The 20,264-nt window shown below is 39.3% G+C and overlaps 1 protein-coding gene across 3 annotated transcripts in view; it reads right to left on the reverse strand.

Moving 5' to 3' along the window:
- Positions 1–1,488: 1,488 nt before the first annotated feature.
- Positions 1,489–20,264, reverse strand: part of ZMAT3 (zinc finger matrin-type 3) — a 34,174-nt gene continuing 15,398 nt past the window's right edge. The window contains exons 3-6 of one of the 3 annotated variants that reach the window (XM_028146638.2): positions 10,183–10,302; positions 7,002–7,168; positions 6,780–6,880; positions 1,489–4,613 (exon numbers count right to left, since the gene is read on the reverse strand). In XM_028146638.2, the coding sequence (XP_028002439.1) occupies positions 4,405–4,613; positions 6,780–6,880; positions 7,002–7,168; positions 10,183–10,302 (597 nt within the window). In that variant the 3' untranslated portion in view covers positions 1,489–4,404. Of the gene's footprint in view, positions 4,617–6,779; positions 6,881–7,001; positions 7,169–10,182; positions 10,303–20,264 lie in introns of all 3 variants that reach the window. The other 2 variants (XM_008142317.3, XM_028146639.2) reach the window with 2 other exon arrangements.

Below are 20,264 nucleotides of genomic sequence, written 5' to 3' on the forward strand. Positions count from 1 at the left end.
ATAATCTGTGACTTTTGCCAGTCTAGGACAGCTGAATTCATTTTCAGTGTGAATGGTTCCTGATCAACACTAATAATGGTTTTATTCAATATCAAATTGAGACGGCATTAAGAGAAAACAAATATGTAGAACATAGAATTCACACAGACCTTTGCCATTCCAAGCTTCTGTGTGTAATGAACTGTGATTAATGGCAATAATTATATCATCTCTTCTCTCTGTGAAATGCTAAAACTTGCTAAAGGCACTCATATTCTGGGCTTAACAAAGACAGGGTCACATACGACTACAAGCCAGTATTTTTTTGTTGTTATTTTTGGTAGCTACCCAGAAAGGGGGGTTACAAATGATCCTTCCATTCGTAATGGGAAGAAAAAGTCAAAAGAGCTATCAGAACAAATACATATGGAAAGCTATTTACACAGATATTTGCCCATTTTGTTAGACTGATAACTCACAATAGTAGGGATCCACTGCCAAAAATAAAGGCAAAACAAAACAAAACAAAAAAAACACTATTCTGTATGAAACTCCTTAACAGTGATTTGGCTGGTGCTAAAAAAAAATAAATCTTGGTAAGGTAGAATATTTTTAAACATCTCTTCAACAGTAAACTTTGCCTACACTAACGAAACTTTTCTTTAATTTCTAAAGTAGCTCTAATATCCTTATATGCCTCACCAAGTTCTTTACCGAGTACTTCCAGCTCAAGTTCTGACACTGAAGAAACAAAATAGATTAGGTTCCAAACCCACCTTTCCTAGGCTGCTGTGTGGAGAATACTATGCAGGCTGATTACATGTCTCCCATGACATGAGCAAACTCCTTTTACATAGGTCACTGGACAGTCCTCAAACTGTCCATTGCTCATTGTTCCAGTCAATTCAGGAGTGAAGGGATCATAAATCCCACAGCTAATCCTTAAACTCTATCTACAGAGGAAGATATACACACACACACACACACACACACATACACACACACATATATATGTACACACACACACATATGTGTGCATGTGTGTGTGTGTGTGTGTGTGTGTGTATAGCTGGGTAGCTACAGCAAGTGTACCACTGCCATAGAACAGCTCTGCAAAATAAGGTGGAAGATCTCGTGCTTCCTTTAGCTGCTCAAGTCAGAGGGACATAAGGATGATCTCAGCCATGATTCTTCACTCACTCTCAAGGTTTCAAAACCGAATTGGTTTTCTAAATGTACCAACTCATTAGAAGGGGAGATAGTGAGGAGTTGGAGGAGGAACTTTTTCAAAATGGGTGGTATACAAAAAGAGAATTCAGTGCAAGAGGAGGCAGGCAGACAAATGTGATAAACAACATGCACATATTTACAAGTTGCAGTATGTGATATACAAAGACAAGACCAACAATGTATTTTCTGTTCAATGTGGAGTCAAAAGGATTACATGGCACACTCAGTTTTATAGCTTCACTTTTTTTTGGGGGGGAAAAAAAACACTTCGAAGGCATATGCAATCCAATCTTTTAATTGGGACATGGAATTTTTCCTTTACAACTTCTTGCCCTCAATATGTTAGCAGAGTTTCTGTCATCTTCTCACATTGATTTTGAATGACAACTTACACAAAGATATTCACAGAGAAGATAGACTTGGATGCCATGAGTTCTTGCAGGTGATTACTGAAATCTACTTAATTTAATTGACTCCAGATGTTCCGGCATTTGGGCCTCAGTCCGTCCTTGTACACAGCATATAAAAGACACTAACATGATTCCTGGGGAACACAGGGTGCCAAGTCAAAAGCACGTTACAGAGCAAATGAAGTCAACAGAGATCACAAGTCATGGACTGCAGTAGTAACAACAAGCTTTCCGACAGGGAAAAACACTGCCTATGAGGAATGCGCGGATATGAGAAACTGCACCATGCAGAAGTGTCTTTATTCAGGCATTTCCTTTCTGACAGCCTCACCCTTTGTCTCACCTATGGAACACAGACCATTGCAAAGTATCGAGCCCAGAACACAACCCACTGTCACAGAGATGTGTAGGGGCTTTTTAGGGGGATGTGTATGTAACCTCTATAAATGATCACAGAAGTTATTTATCAACTTCCTAGAGTTTAGAAATTAAGGAGCAAACCAAGTTATTGTAGGCAATATGGTATCTAAAGTGTCATATAAAACAAACACATAGCTCTTTTTTAGTGCAAAGAAATATAGCAAGTAAGAAATAACACTATAAATCTTTTTTTCTTTCAAAGAAAATGCGTTTATGCATTCCTAACATCCATTAAGGGCACTGGGAGACTGGCAACCTGAACACGAAAGACCAGGAAAAAACATCAAGGCCTTAAATCCACTGCTTTTTGTATATATAATGAAATTATTAGGTGGGGCGAGTGAGGAAAACCCTTCCTTTAATTTTATTTGCAAAGGAAAACTGAAAGTGGATGAATGTCACTTTTACAAAATGCAAATTCTTATCCACAATCTTTTACTGTTATCTGAAATAAGAATTCAATGAAATCTTCTCTATGGTATCACATAAAAGCATATACCTATAATTTTACACGTGTCTATATGTATATAAATACACATACAGAGAGAAGGGAAAATGGGATTTTTAAATAATCATAGAACCAAGTGGCCAGCACTGTAATATTAAAATCTACCAAAAAATTATACTTAGCAGCAAAAGGAATAATGTACTGACCAATAAAATAAGTTCTAAATTGCCCTAAACTAATCAACTGTATTTTATAAATTACTGCACAAAGGATTATTCTACTAAGAGTCACAGCTCTAAAGAGAATCTGAACTGAACATTATTCTTCTGTTTCTGGGAGAGAAAAATTAAATAATTTTACTTTTCAAAAACCATCACTTCAACAGAAGAGTGACTTGATACTGTACCAGAGGTTAATCATAAAACTGAATTTTAAATATGGGTCTAGAGCATTCAACATTGTTTAGAAGTATTAAAAAAAGGAATGATTATAATTTTCCTTCTCCCCATCTCTTTGCATATAGAATTCTCAAGGGAAAACGGGAGTTTGGTATTTTTTAATAAGCAATCAAGTATGAATTGACCATAGTGCAAAAATACTGCTCAACGTAAACTTCTTTGTGGCCTTTCAAAAGAAGTATGGATGAGCACCAGCCTTATCCAGGTAAGTATAGTAAGTAGATAAAATACAGTTAATGAAAGTTCATAGAGTACTCCATCACTTAATCTAGACATACACTAGAGCTTTAAAAAAATACAAAACTAATAATACTGATGTAATTATCAGATAAAAAGTAATCTATCATGTATTTCTATTATCTTCAAGGAAGCTGAATTAGAAAGAATGAAATCAAAGTTCATGTATTTTTCTACTTGAAATGATGATAATAAAATTTAATCAACTTTTTAAAAATTCCTCTCTATCTATGAAACAGTATTTTTCAGGACAGCCAACTAACAACACACAGGTGAATGTAAGTAAAATATAAGGATCAGTTTATCTACAAAGTCTGCCAAACCAAATACCCAGAGGTCTAAATTTATGACTGAGGCCATCACATAAGTAACAAGTTACTATCAATGAAGTAACTCTAAATTGAAAAATCAAACACATCTTTACATTTCCTAAAACCAGCTGAAAAATATTTTTTTAAAAAAAATATCGTATCTATCTTAAATTCATTGGATATTCAAATGTGGGGCTTAGAAATCCCACAACATAGATGGGGCATGAAAATGACCTTACGAGACAAGCTAATTCAACCGGGGTGGCGAGGGATGGGGAAAGGTAGCATTCAAACATGTGAAATCCATAACTGGAAATGAAGTTACACTGTTTGGAAGTCCACAAGGACGTCGGAGGTGTCTGAATCCAAGAACCTTCATCGCAATCATGGGAAGACATGATAAGAGGAAAAGAGGGAAAATGTCCTGGGAAAGACCCTAATGCAGTTTATAAGAGCATGTCCTACCGACAAGATACTGAGTTGAGGTGAGGTTCCAAAGGAGCCTTGGGAAAGTGGAATCTCTGCTTTACCGTGATCTGAAGAACTCAATAAAATCCTTTACTTAACAGTACACAAAATTGCAAAAGAAGATGAGATTTTTAAATAGTTAAAGCTCTAAGTGGTCAGGCTTCCTACTGACCAGAACTTGGTCAGATAAAAATTTATTTTTCATGGGGTAGGGAGGTCACATGCTCTAAGTGACGCAACACATCTGACCTGAAAAGGCATCATGACCTAAGAAGCACGCTCTTGTCCTTCGCCAGTGTGGACATCTCCCGGTACCACTGCAGTTACGTGTATTAACATTAAGCAGAGGAATGTACTTATATCAAAAGGACCACAAAGCAGGGCATGTTGACAGAAGGCAATTAACAGGCAGGACAAGCTGCTCTATCTGAACACAACGATCCCTATACATAGCCCAGATTCTCCATCTCATTCCTGTACCGCTGTTCAGACACCTTGCTTTTATGCTGCTTGCTCTCTAAATGATGCCGGAATTCCACCTCTTCGCCAGCCCCAACATTGCACATCGAGCAGTAAAACTGGCCACTTGGAGTGACGCACATGGCCAGGTCACGCGGGATTCTCTGCCGAGAGCGGCGATTGAAGTACGGACCTGCTAAAGCAAGAGACAAGAGTAATTAGTTCACTTCAAAACAGTCACTAAGTGAATGACAACAGTTGGATCAACCATCACTATAATTTGTATTTTTAGTTAAAATTATAAAATTCACAGATTCCTAGCTTATAATGAATGTTAATGGATTTTTTAAATTACAATTTCATACAGGTTCATCTAAAAGATAATATGATTCTTCCAACTCTTGTCAAAAAGGTTACTGTAGAGCCAAACCCAAACTCTAAATGACGATGTCTCTAAAAAGTAGATAGTTTTAAAAGTGATTTAATTTCCCAGCATTATATGGTTTAATAATTATGCCAACTCTTTAACCCAAAAATTCTATTTCTAAGAATTATCCTAAGAAAATATTAAGAATTTTTGCATAGATTTATCAGTGAGGATATTATCAGTATTTATAAAAAGCGTCTTTGGGAGGATGTGGGAAAAGGAGAGTTCCAAAAATACAATTTTAAAAATTACTGTAAAGACTGCCATGGTTAACCATGCTGTCACTAAAAGTAATGAAAATATTTTAATTACATGAAAATGTGATTATAGTATGCTATTAAGTGAAATAAGAATATCACAAAATATAATCGCATTTCTATTTTAAAGAAGTATTATGTAGAAAGAGTGGAATGACATATGTAAAAATGTTGGTGGAATTATTAATCATTTTCTTTTATTCTTTTTACATAACTGACCTCTTAGATTGGACCAACAGCTTATTGATTTTATGCTTTCCTTTTCTACTATAATAAATAGTTGGGGCTTTTCTCAACATATTGCTTTCACTTCATTCTACAAATTTAACGTATTTTTATTGATATTTGGTTCTAATAATTTGTAATACTCTATATAATTTCTTCTCTGGCCTATGAGTTATTTAGAAGTGTTTTTAGATTTCCAAACAACTGAAAATTCTGGGTGATTTTTAAAAATAGTTTTGCTACTGACACCTCACTTAATTGTTCTCTGGTCAGAGAATAGTCTAAACTACCTCTGATCTAAAGTTTATTTCATCTAACATTAATATAGCTATCTCAGCTTCCTTCATTTTAGCTAATTTTTTCATCTAATTTTATAACCTCTGTCTTTTAACTGAGAATTTAGTAAATTTACATTTATCACAATTACTGATATACGTTTAGGCTTTTTACAACTATATTACATTGCTGTTTCTATATGTCCCTATTTTCTATGCTTCTCTTACCTTTCCAGTTAACTGTTTTTGTTTGTTGTTTGTTTTACTATTTGCATGAATAACCTACGCTGGTATGTGTTTGCATTGGAGGCCGGGGCAGAGGGAGGATGAGGGACTACTCAGTCCTACTCTCCCTCCTGAAGATAATCAGAAAATGCAGAGAACATCCCTATAAACTAGTTGTTCTGAACTGAAGGTGTATACCGAGGAAGCATTTTCAAAGCACATGTATGTCTGGGTCCTACTCCCAATGTACTGACTGAAAATCTCTGAGTCCTGGCGCAGGCATGTGCATTTTATAACAACTCCCCAGGCAATTCTAATTCACTACCCTGGTTAAGCACCACTGCTATAATGCTTTTAATTTTCCCCAATATATACGGATTTAGCACAGTGCAACCTTAAACCAAATAGCTCATTTTTATAAGGGGTTTTATATTCCTCAGATGGAAAACACCAGAAGAAATATAAAGGAACCATAATAAAAGATCTTAAAACATAAACTATAGTTTAAAATAAAAATAAATAATATACTTAATAGAAAATAAATAAATAAATGAGACCTAAAATAAACACCAGCTTGAAAAGCCACTAGACCGCCGAAACCGGTTTGGCTCTGCGGATAGAGCGTCGGCCTGCGGACTGAAAGGTCCCAGGTTCGATTCCGGTCAAGGGCATGTACCTTGGTTGCGGGCACATCCCCAGTAGGGGGTGTGCAAGAGGCAGCTGATCGATGTTTCTCTCTCATCGATGTTTCTAGCTCTCTATCCCTCTTCCTTCCTCTCTGTAAAAATCAATAAAATATAAAAAAAGAAAAAAAAAGAAAAGCCACTAGACCAATTCAAGCAAAGCAGCTTACCCCAAATTCTCAGGGCTATCAATTACCACTAAAAGAAATAAAAATAAAGGAGACCATTTGCAGCAGTAGCCAAGGTATGTGGAAATTCACTGGATACCTGAATTATTCTGTACTGTATACATATTTCTCCTATTAGGCATCATTTTATATTCATTCCCTTCTTTCCGGGCCCGCCGTTGACCGGCCTCTGAGGATTCCCTGGAGAAAAGAAATTTTAAAAGCGTGAGACTTCTAAACAGGGATCCATTTCAACTCTTTCTCTCTACAGACACTCAGTCTCACACAACACTTTGGCCTCAGAGAAAACGGCAATACCTACGAGAATGAGTTACTCTGAGCTTCCGCCAGCCGCAGTCTCTTGGCATGATTCTTCCCTTGATAGTGAGCCTGAGCCACAGCTGGAGAACTAAAGGAGGCATCACAGAGCTTACAGTAATCATTCTCCGTGGCCAGGATCACTCGGCCTCCCGGCTTAAAGGAGCCCATCTGACATCAAAGACAGAAGAAACAAGGTTAAAAAGAAAAATCTGGAGCTTATTTCCTTCTCCTCCTCCAAATTCCTTCTAAGGCTAGGAGACACTTAATCATGGTTTTGCAGGACAATCACCAATGTACCAAAATCATGAATGGCTCATTGCTATCTCCAATGAGGAATTAAAAAAACAAAAAAAAAAAAAACCTTAAAACCCAGCATGGAAGATTGAAGGTAGTATAGGTAAAGGCTAAAATCATATTATCAGAAAAGTCAAGTAAGCCCAGAATCCATCCATAAGCATCTACTGATCACCTACAGTTTACAGGGCTTGCTACCTAATGCAGAGCCACAGGTATGTACATTTTTTTAAATGAGCCCCTGCTCAAAGAGTCTACAAATTAGCTACAAATACAATATAATTAGGGGGAAATAATCAGCAGACCCAGCCAACTGTATTCAGGTTGGAAAACAATGAGTTAAGGGAAGTCTAATACAGTGCCTGATAGTATGCACTTAATAAATGTTATTGGGCTAATAAAAAACGACAAACTAGATTCTGTCTGGAGGAGAATCCTACCTAATAATAGACAAATATGCAAATTGACAGTACCTTCGCTATGCCCGCGATTGGCCAGGAGGCGCGGGGGGGCGGGACTCAGGGGGGGGGGGGGGGGCTAATTGGGCCGGCGGGACGCTGATCTCGCGTCGCCAGCAGCGGCTCGAGCTCAGCGTCTGCGCCATGGCTGTGCTGCGACACAGAAGGGGCCTCTGGGGCAGTGAGCTCACGTCCCGCCGCGGACCATCAAAAGCGGGGGAGCTGGGTGCCTGTCTGCTCAGGCACCAGGCCTTTCAGAAGCCTCCAGTGGGGTGGAGGCTTCTGAAAGGCCTGGTGCACCAGCGGACAGGCACCCAGCTCCCCCGCGATCAAAAGCGAAAGTGTGTAGGGGACCCTACACGTGCATGATTCAATCATGCACTGGGCCTCTAGTAAAATATATAAGAGTCTGGGAAGCGTATCACATCAGGTCCAGCTGAAAGAAATAGCACTGTTTCACCTGGACGGGAAGACTTTCCGGACACAGGAGAGCTGTCTTCAAACACCACAGAGAGTTGTGCTCTGAAAGAAAGCTATGGCCGGCCGTTTGCCCAAAAGGGCGGAGCTGGCTGAAAACAGTCCCAGCAGGGAGCAGCCATCCAGTTCTAGAGCAGTCTTCAGGACTCAGTACTGTGACAACGACACTGCCAGAGATCATTCTCGGAACTTTCCTGTCCTCTGATTCTATGTTTAACACATCTCATTTACCCCCGCAAATTCTTGAGGATGGAGGAATAGCTGGTATTGCTATCCATACATTAAGTACTACACAGCTGACATTCAGAAAAGCAAAATTATACCGTGATGAGTAGAGGTCTAAGATCAAAAAAATTCTTGCCCCACCACATGCAACACCTTGGACAAGTTACTTAGCTTACCTGTGCTTCTAATAAACTTCCAGGTAAGACAGAGGTTGCTGGCCCATGGATTACTCTCAGAGTAAATAAGGCCAATACTGCTATGTTACTGAAAGCATTCCATGAAGTCAGGGCCCAGGACAAGAATGAGGCAAGCAGGCACTTGCCATGGGCACAAAATTTAAGAGAGCATCAAAAAAAAAAAAAAAAACCAGCAATCAAAATAAATAATATTTTAATGGAATATTTTTACAAATGCAAAAAAATCAATGAGGAACAAAATATCAAAATGTTAAAAAACGACAGGATCCGTAACTGCCATGCCAAGCCATAGTGCAGCCTGAGGCAAAAGGAAAATCAGTAATACTTAGCCTAAGTTTTTTAACCTTTCGTTCACCATTGAATTTTTCACATTAATTTTGAATTTTGAAAATAGTTATCTAGGCCCTGGTCGGTGTTGTTAAGTGGTTAGAGTGTTGGCTCATGCAATAAAGGGCCACAGGTTCGATTGCTGGTCAAAGGCATCTATCTGGGCTGCAAGTTCGATCCCCAGCCCTGATTGAGGCGTGTGTAGGAGGCAATCAATCGATGTGTCTCTCTCACATAAATGTTTCTCTCTCTCTCTCTCTCTCTCTCTCTCTCTCTCTCTCTCTCTCTCCCCCCCCACCCCACCTCCTACCATCCTCCTTCCCTCCCTTCCACTCTTTCTAAAAATCAATGGGAAAAATATCTTTGGGTGAGGATTAACAATAGCAAAAAAATAAATAAATAGTTATCTTGACTACTGAGTTTTTAGTCTCCCTCTTAAACTTTATGCCCAAATGTAATGCATCCCTCTCCCCAGCCTAGTCCCAGCCCTGAATGAAACAATGCATGAAAAGTGCTTAGCAGAGTACCTGGCATAGTAAGTACTCAATTAGACTTATTATTTATGACCACTATTGTTCTAAGGACAAATAATACTTCAAGACAGATTAAGGAGTAGAATCCATATGTCAGAGGCTGTTAAAGAACAAGAATACCTTACTTGAAACACCTGCTCTACCTTTCAAAAAGTAAACAGAACTCTGCTTTCAACCCGAAAGTGTTTATACAGGTTCTCTGGCCAGAAGTTTAAAAAAAAAAAAAGAAGAAGAAGAAGAAGAAGAAGGGGGAGGGGAGGGTACGCAATCTCAAGAAACTAATCTCAATAGAAGGTAAAATATAAAGTAAATAGGATTAACTGCAATAAAGATATAAATGTTTAAACAATCTCTTGTTCTATTCAGGGTTTGTTGGTTTTAATTCTAGCTTAGCCTAGACACAGGGTCATTTAGGCTCAGGCTTTGAGAAATGCATAGGGAAAGACTCATGAAACAATATTTGTTTCATCATTTCATGTATCACAACCAAAGCATGAGAAATCTCAAGGCTCATGGATTTCGGCATGCATTAAATCCAGCCCTGGAGTTCAAGGAGTCAAAAGCACCCAGTGGGACCTTTCAGGGGTATTTGCCTAATTGTACCGTGATGGACAAATTTCATCCATGGCCATTTGTGCATAGGACAGCTTCCACCCTGCCACATGTCTTACCTGCGGAGGGACTGGAACAGCTGGAGAAGCCACAGGTTCTACCACATTGCTCATTCTGGCAGGAGGAGGACAGCTGTTTGCTGCATAGTAATTTCTGAGTTTCTTACCATGATTTTTACCCTAGAAGTAAAGTGAAATGGGTAACCACCATGGTGAAAATTTGTCAAACGGAATTAATATATTCACTTAAAAAAAAGAAAAAAGAAAAAAAAAAAACACAAACAGCACTAACTACATTTTATTCTTTCAGATATGCCACACTAGGGTAAACAGACCACTACTAGATTTGATTACTTGATTTTAAAGTAAATGTCTATTCTTTGGTTCTAACAGGATGATTACATTTATCTGGGAACGATAAAGGGACAAAGCCAAAAGAAATTAATTTCCTATATATTTCTAGAAAAGTATTACATTTTACAGTGATCTGTGTCCTTCCCAAACTTGTTGCCTTTCCTACACCACTGCCTGAATATAAATTTCACTAGTGACCCGGTGCACGAAATTCGTGCACATTAAAAGGGAATTAATTAGAGGAAATATTTTAATATTGCTATCTGCCCTTTCTCTATAATAGAAGTGTCAGAGATGAAAGAAAATTAGTAAAATGTGTATGAAAATCTTCCTCCTGTCAGAGTCTGGGGCACGCCATGGGAACCAGAGTCAAGTCCCTGCCCACCCACGTGCGCCTCAAAATCATGCGAGACCCAGACCCGGCTGGCCCTACCCCCATTGGGCTAGATCCAGACCCAGCCGGCCCCACCCCCATCAAGCCCCACCAGGCAGGGGGCACAGCCTCAGGTCCCCCTGCCCGGCGCCGGTGCAGGGTGTGTGGCCTGAGGTCTCCTGGTGCGGGCCAGGGTGGGGGGCACGCCTTGAGGTCCCCCGTCAAGCCCCGTGGGAAGGGGGCGTGGCTTGAGGTCCCCCGTCAAGCCCCGCATGGTGGGGGACATGGCCTCAGGTCCCCTGTCAAGCCCCACCAGGCAGGGGGCACGGCCTCAGGTCCCTTACCCTGGCCCAACACCACGCAGCCTCAAGTCCCTGCTGATTGTTCGTTAAGGCTCATTACGGGAACTCGGCCTCCGCTGTGGGCACAGCCATCTTGTATTACGAGATCCCTGCCTCCGCTGTGGGTGCAGCCATCTTGTGTTACGGGATCCCTGCCTCCGCTGTGGGCACAGCCATCTTGTTACAGTGTGATGGTCAATTTGCATATTCCCTCTTTATTAGATTAGATAGGATAATACTCTGATCTAATCTACTTTATAAGTCTGTGACCAAATGGGTAATCCAATTATTTTTACAAACAGCTCTTACAGAGTAGCTTTTTACTTTGAGCATTAGATCATTTGCTGCTCACAAAAATCCTGTGAGAGGAACTTGTTAATATTATCCACATAGGACAGCTGAAGAGCCATGATCCAGAGAGTGTGGGGGACCTGCCACCAGCACCCAACATTCAGCAGGGCCACGCAGTGCAGCAGAGCTTGAGGCAGGCCTTCTGAGTCCAAAGCAAGGCCCTGGTTCACCACAGAATGATGGCTGCAGGATGCACTGTGAACCTCTATTAAAATGGATTTGTTTCTCTCATTGTGTTTCCTCTAAGTTATTATTCACATGACTATACTCCTGGAACTGCTGCAAACTGGTGGGACGGGTCAGTGATCTAAAAGCATCCTAAATGAGGAGGGGAAAGTATATTACTCTTTAAACTACTTTGTAAAAATTAAACTTGTAGGCATTTATTTACCATCTATTATGTGCTAAGCCTTAGAAGGAATTAGGGTTAGCACACACTCTAGAGGAGGTGACAGATACATATGCAGTTCATTAAAGTGATGCGCTAAGTTCTACCTTCTGACCACTCACCATGGTCACCGTGACCTCCATGGGGTCAAAGCCAGTGGTCATACCTGTGCCTTCATCATATTCTAACTCTAAGCAGCATGACACAATTGACACGCTCTCCTTCTATTGTCTTCTGTGACTCCCTCTCACACCCCTACCTCTCATTCTCTAAATGCTATGGTGTCCAAAGCCCTACCCTCTACACTCAAACTCTCAGTTATTTTACCCAGTCTCATAGCTTTAAAATATAATGAATAAGTTGCTGACTCCCAAAATTATCTATCCCCATCCCTGTTATAAACTCAATGTCTGTGTTCCGCCAAATATCATATATTGAAATCTAATCCCAAAGTGATTGTATTAGGAAGTGACTGGGTCTTCAGAGTGGAGCCTAATTTGTGCCCCTTTATGAAGAGGCCAGAAGTACCCCTCACCCTCCACCTCCCATGTGAGAATAGAAGCCGGCGATCTGCAATCTGGAAGAGGGTCCTCACCAGAACCCAACTGTGCTGCACCCTGACCTCCGACTTCCAGCCTCCACAACTTCGAGAAATAAACGTTCACTGTTTAAGCCACCTGGTCTCTGGTAATTTGTTATAGCAGCCCCAACAAACAAAGGCAAACCTTGACCTTCAGAGCCACCTATCCAAATGACTTCCTGCCATTTATACTGTGCAGTCTTAAGAGGCATGTCCAACTTAAAATATCTAAAAATAACTTCTGATTCCTCCCTCACAGAACTCCCTCATCACTGCCACCACTAGTCATCCACATGTCAGTAAACGGCAGTCAAGAAAGGCCAGGGATCCTTTTCTTGATTCCCTCCCTCCTTAAAACCAACACGTCTAATCCACCAGCCAGTCCTCTCTGCCTACCTTCAAAATATATCCTAAGTCATCCCACTTCTTCCCATGGACACTACAACCACCACAGTAATCCAAGCTACCAACATTTTCTACCTGCAGCGAGAACTCCTTCCTGGCTTCCGCTCTCACTCTGTCCTCCTAATTCTCCTCATTCCAGCTGGAGTGGTAATTCCAGACATAAATGAGATCATGCCACTCTCTCACACAGAATCTTCCGATGGTTTCCCACTACACTGAAAATCGACACATCTTACCCATAAGGCCCCACATGATCGGACCCTGCCCACTTCTCAGATTTTATTTCATACAGCACCCCTTCCCCCAGCTCATTATACTCCTGCCTCACTGGCCTTCCTTCTCTTCCTTAAACATACCAAATTCATTCTCGCTCCTTTGTACTTGCTGTTCCTTCTGCCTAGGATAGTCTTCTTTCAGATCGCTGCAGGGATGGCTCCTTCTCATCTCTCAGGTCTCAAGTCAAGCAGCATCTCACTCAATCTGAAGTTAATGCCCATCCCCATCTACTCTCCGCCCACCCCCCCCCCCACCCCCCCACCTACACATACACACACTCTCCATCACATTACCACATTATGTGTCTAACTAATATTGTTTACTTGTTTTCTCTCTTTTTTACTCTTTGGAATGTAGACTCCTTGGAAAATAAGAATGCTGTCTGTCTCATTTCCTGTTCTAGCCCAATGTCTATAACAGTTTCTAGCATATAGTAGGCAGTAAGTAAATATTTGCTGGATCAATGAGTCAAGAAGTATAATAGAGATAACAAAGAAGGAAGAACACAGAGAAGGAATTTCTTACTTCCTCCTGAAGATGTCAGGTATGACCTCTTTGAGAAAGCAACAGGTAAGTCATCTTTTAAAAGGAACAAAAGTTTACCAGGCAGCTAGGAAGTGAGGAGGAAGGAAACTGAACAAAGGAAATGGTCTGAGCAAAGGTCCAGCCTGCTGGAGAGATGCTCTTCAAGATCCTTTAGAGAAGAGGTAAGAGCTGAGATACAAGGAATGGGGAGTGAGGGGTGAGGGCAGGGGGGGGGGGGGGGGGTTAATCCTTAGTGGTTCTGGCCATGACACAGAACTTGGACTTTAGAGGCAGCAGGGGACCACTGAAGAACTTTAAGCAAAGTAGTGGCATGCTGGATTGCATTTGATAAAGATTATCCTGGGATTAGCATAGGGATAAATTAGAGTGAATCGGAGCCAGAAGCTGGGAATATAGAGAAGAGAGCCAAAGACAAATCCCCAGGACACTAAAATATTAGAATGCAGTAGAGAATGAGGATCCAGAAAATGAGAGAAGACCGCCTAGGCTATGAAGTAAGATGAAAATCAAACAAGTGTGGTATCATGGACGCTTAGAACAAGTTGATTCAAAAGAAGAGTGTAGTTAAATACATTATAACGCAAGAACTCTACTTCCAGATATTATCAAACGGAAACCACATCAAAGGAGATTTTTATAACAATGTTCCTAGAAGGACTGTTTGTAACAACTGAACAGTGAAAACAAATTAAGTGTCTGTCTACAGCATAATGGATAAATTATAGTCTATTCAGACAATGGAATACTATATACACAGTGAAAATAAACACTCTGGGGTCATTCATGCATGGCAACATGAATGATTCTCATAACAAAATGTTGAATAAAAAGAGTAAGTTAGAGAAAAAGATACTTAAGAATAATCTTTTTTTTTTAATATTTCTTTATTGATTTCAGAGAGGAAGGGAGAAGGAGAGAGAGATAGAAACATCAATGATGAGACAGAATCACTGATCGGCTGCTTCCTGCACGCCCCCAACTGGGGATTGAGCCCACAACCCAGGCATGTGCCCTTGGCCAGAATCGAACCTGGGACCCTTCAGTCCTCAGGCTGATGCTCTATCCACTGAGCCAAGCCGGCTAGGGCAAGAATAATCTTTTTAAAATGGGGATTAAAAACATTTAAAAAAAACATAAAATAAATAAAACACTACATATTATATAGGAAAACACATGTAGCAAAACTACAAAACAAGTGTGGGAATAAGAAATACCAATTCAGTATAGTGGCTACATCTGGGAGCATAGAAAGGAATTGGGGAGGGTGGGGAGGTGCTCTTCAAATGATTTGATGATTTTCATTCTTTTAACTAGAAGGCAAATACACATGAACATTATATAAAGTTAGTGCTCTTTTATGCCTGAAGGACTTCATAATAATTTAAAACAATAATAAAAACAAGAGTGGTTCACCAGGTCGAATGCTACTGTGGGATCAAAACACAGAAGTTAATGAGTTAATGCTTGGATTTGAAAAGACAGAGATCAAGAGTAAACTTGGTAAGAACCATTTCAGTAGCGCAGTGGGGGATGAAAGGCATATGGGTGGCTTAAGGAGACAATGGGAGGTGTGAAACTGAAGACAACCATTATAGGCAACTTTTTAGAAGAATTCTACTACGACGTGGAACAGAGAAATAGAGTATAGAGTTAGAGGGAGAAACGGATCAGTGAAAGATTTTTTTAAAGATGGGTTGTCTTTTCATTTTCTTGCATGTATCTGTCCAATTTTCCCAACACCATTTATTGAAGAGACTATCTTGACTCCATTGTATGCTCTTGCCTCCTTTGGCAAATATTAATTGAGCATAGTGGTATAGGTTGATTTCTGGGTTCTCTATTCTATTCCATTGGTCTATATGTCTGTTCTTGTGCCAGTACCAGGCTGTTTTGAGAACAGTGGCTTTGTAATACTGCTTGATATCTGGTATTGAGATCCCTCCTACTTTGTTCTTCTTTCTCAGGATTGCTGCAGCTATTCAGGATATTTTTTTATTCCAGATGGATTTTTGGAGAGTTCGTTCTAGATCTGTGAAATATGCTGTTGATATTTTAATGGGGAGTGCATTGAATCTATAGATTGCTTTGGGTAGTATGGACATTTTAATGATGTTGTTTCTACCAATCCATGAACATGGTATGTTCTTCCATCTGTTTACATCTTCCTCTATCTCTTTTTACAGTGTCCTGTAGTTTTCCGCGTATAGGTCTTTTACCTCCTTAGTTAAGTTTATTCCTAGGCATCTCATTTTTTTTTTTGGTGCAATGGTAAATGGGATTGTTTTTTAAATCTCTCTTTCTGTAAGTTCACTATTAGTGCATAAAAATGCCATAGATTTCTTGGCGTTGATTTTGTATCCTGCTACATTGCCGAATTCATTTATTAAGTCTAATAATTTTTTGATGGAGTCTTTAGGGTTTTCTATGTACAGTATCAGGTCATCTGCAAATAAGGACAGTTTTACATCTTCTTTTCCAATTTGGATGCCTTTTATTTCTTCTTCTTGTCTAATTGCTATGGCTAGCACTTCCGTACTATGTCAAACAGGAGTGGTGACAGTGGGCATCCCTGTCTTGTTCCTGTTCTTAGGTGAAATGGTTTTAGTTTTTGCCCATTGAGTATGATGTTGGTTGTAGATCTGTCATATAAGGCTTTTATTATGTTGAGGTATGATCCCTCTATTCCCATTTTGCTGAGGGTTTTTATCAAGAAAGAGTGTTGGATTTTGTCAAATACTTTTTCTACATCAATTAATATGACTATGTGATTTTTATCTCTCAATTTGTTTATGTGATGTATCACGTTTATTGATTTGCGGATATTGTACCATCCTTGCATTCCTGGGATAAATCCTACTTGGTCATGGTGTATGATCTTTCTGATGTAATGCTGGATTCGATTTGCTAGAATTTTGTTGAGGATTTTGACATCTATGTTCATGAGGGATATTGGCCTGTACTTCTCTTACATTGTGTTGTCTTTATCTGGTTTTGTTATTAGGGGAATGCTGGCTTCATAGAATGAGCTTGGAAGTGTTCCTTCCTCTTGAATTTTTTGGAATAGTCTGAGGAGAATAGGTTTTATTTCTTCTGTGAAGCCATCTGGCCCCGGGCTTTTGTTTGCTGGAAGCTTTTTGATGACTGCTTCAATTTCCTCCATAGTTATCAGCTTATTGAGATTTTTAGATTCTCCCTGATTGAGTTTTGGAAGGTTGTATTTTTCTAGGAATATGTCCATTTCCTCTAGATTGTTTAGTTTGTTGGAACAGAGTTGTTCATAGTATTTTTTAACATTCCTTTGTATTTCTGTGGGGTCTGTTATTATTTCACCTCTTTCATTTCTGATCTTGTTTGTTTGGGTCCTCTCTCTTTGCACTTCTTGGTGAGCCTGGCTAAAGAAGTTCATCAATCTTGTTTACCCTTTCAAAGAACCAGCTCTTGGCTTCACTGATCTTTTGGTGTGTTTTGTTGTTGTTGTTGTTGTTGTTTGTTTGTTTTTGTCTCTATGTCATTTATTTCTGCTCTGATCTTTATTATCTCCTTCCTTCTGCTCACTCTGGACTTTTCTTGTTGCTCTCTTTCTAGTTCTTTAAGTTGTAGAGTTAGATGATTTATTATAATTTTTTTCTTGTTTTTTGAGGTAGTCAGTCCTGTAGAGCTATGAACTTCCCTCTCAGGACTGCTTTCACTGTGTCCCATAGATTTTGGATTATTGTGTTTTCATTGTCATTTGTTTCCAGAATGTTTTTAATTTCTTCTTTGATCTCTTTGGTTAATAGTATGCTATTCATCTTCCAAGTGTTTGAATTTTTTTGGTTGTTTTTGTTGTAGTTTATTTCTAATATTATGCCATTGTGGTCTGAGAAGATGCTTGATATGATTTCAATCTTCTTGAATTTGGAGAGACTTTGCCTGTGACCCTATATGTGATCTATCTTTGAAAAATGTCCCATGTGCACTTGAGAAGAATGAATATTCTGTGGCTTTGGGGTGAAATGTTCTGAAGATGTCAATTAAGTCTATCTGATTTAGTAAGTCATTTAGGGTTGCTGTTTCTTTGCTGATTCTACAGATCCAGAGACAGAGAAGCATCGATCAGACCATCAAACCTCAGAGGGAAGGTAGGGGAGGGTGGGGGTAAGAAGGAGAGATCAACCAAAGGACTTGTATGCATGCATATAAGCCTAACCAATGGACACAGACACCAGGAAGGTGAGGGCATGAGTGGGGTGGGGGGTGGGAGGGCAATAGGGGGATAAGGACACATATGTAATACCTTAGTCAATAAAGAGAGAGAGAGAGAGAGAGAGAGAGAAATGGGTTGTCTTTAGCCTACTTTGCATGACAACAAGAGGAAGTCAGAAAAAACCCCACAGATGATGCAGAAGCTAACGCATGGCTGCAGAAGCACAATCCATGAAAAGGCAGAAGATGAGATGCACAGTACTAAGGGAAGGGTCAACTTTAGATAGTATCAGTTATTTTATTTTCAAAGTAGTATCCACAGTACCATTCTAGCCGATATTGCATCCATAACATTATGATAATAATAGCAACTACAAATTGTTGAGCACTTAGGTGAATTATAGTGTTCTAAACAATTCATAAATATTCTCCTAACCTTCGTGAAATCTCAATTAATTTGGTATTATTATTATTCCCATTTTACATATGAGGAAACTAAGCTCAGAGAGTTAAAAACTTGCCCAAGAGCTTCCAGATAAGTGGGCTGCCTAGATTTGCATCTCTCCACATATCCTCTATAAAGAATGACAAGAAAAACAAAACTACACACAAATCATGTCCTCAACATAAGTAGACACCACAGAATGTTCAGACTTCAAAATAACTGTAGGTAAAAAAGGAAAAACATCAAATCCAGTGAGCAATCACTTGTGCTCCTTCCATAAGTCTCCACAGTAAGCAAGAAAAAGTCTGACAAAAACTGCAAGAGAGAGAGAAGAGGGCGCTAGCGGAACAAAATGGGTTTATAACTACCACCAGAAAAAGTAAGGCCCTAGAGTTTATAGATACAAAAGCATGACCCAGGCATTGACTGCAGGAAAGGAGCTTTGATGTACACATGATCTGAAGTGGCCAAGTGGCTCTGGAGGAGAAAGGGGCAAAAGGAAGGCAGTGGCAGATACCCTTTGGCTACTGGGAGGTAAGGGGGAAAAGAAACAAAACAGGAAAACCTAAAACCTAGCATCCTGCAAAACAAAAAGAACAAAACAAAAATCAGAGGACATACAAACCCTCCCCTGAACACACACACACACACACACACACACACACACACACACACACACACATTAAGTTATTAAAGAACTGGATTTGCTGCATGATAGAATGAGATTTCCAATGAATTAAGGATCTCATTAGCCAACCAAAATCCACAAAATGAACACATGAAAACTAATCAAGTTTATACAAAATTACTAAAAAAAAAATCAACACATCTGAGCAAATGAAACCCCCCCCAAAAAAAAAACAAAAAAAAAACAACATAAAATAGAAGAAAACACTCCAAACTGAATTAAATATATTCAAACAAAAATTTGGGGATATTAAAAATCACTTTGAATCAGATAGTCAAAACGTACAAAGAAAAATGGGCAAAACATAGTGAAAATTAAAAGAAGGGTAATTAAACTCAGGGAGAGGGATAAGATAATCATATCAAAAAATAAGGAATAAACACAAGCACCAGAGGAGAGTAAACATAGATGAAAATGTAATAACAGTCATAGAAGAAAAACAAAAAAGAATCAGAAAAATAAAAATGATATAAAGAAAAAATTTAAAGGGTCAGAGAGGACACAATGGAAATATAAGACAAGTAAAGAAGGAATAACTCATGTAAAACTGGAGTCTCTGAAGAAGTAAAACAAAACAATCAAGCAGAACTAATATTTTAAAACATAACTGTCCAAATTTGTCTAAAATTGTACAAAAAACTTGCCAGATATCTGTTTAGTAGGTTTTTCACATGGATATTGATATGTATTGAGGGAGGGAGAGAGAGAGAGGGGAGGAGAGAGGAAGGGAGGGTGCCTGAGAATGTTTTGTGGATAAACCCAGATTTCCCACTATCAAAGAAGGTAAACGTTAAGAAAAGATGGAAAGTTAGAATAGCATCAGTCAATAAATGCTAAAATCACTGAGTAAAAATATGATGAGAAATAAGACATCCACATAGTCTCGAAGTATCTCCCCATATGATACTTATTAAGCACAAGACAAATAAATGGTAACCTTACAAAGGAGAACCCTGGCAGGCACTCCCTCACCCAGGGACCAAAGTCAACAGCACCAGTGATACAAAATATTCACATATGTCCCTCCTGATATGATGCATTGGAAAGGACACAATAAATATATTCGGTGGTATTTTGGGGGGAAAAACACACACATAACCTAAATTTAATCATAAGAAAACTCAGGACATAAAAAGGAAAGAAAAACCAAGCCTGTCCTGATTAAAGGAGATATAACAACTATATGCAAAATTTCATCCTGGTTTGGATC

Source organism: Eptesicus fuscus, chromosome 3 (genome assembly GCF_027574615.1).
Source record: "Eptesicus fuscus isolate TK198812 chromosome 3, DD_ASM_mEF_20220401, whole genome shotgun sequence".
NCBI classification, from domain to species: domain Eukaryota; kingdom Metazoa; phylum Chordata; class Mammalia; order Chiroptera; family Vespertilionidae; genus Eptesicus; species Eptesicus fuscus.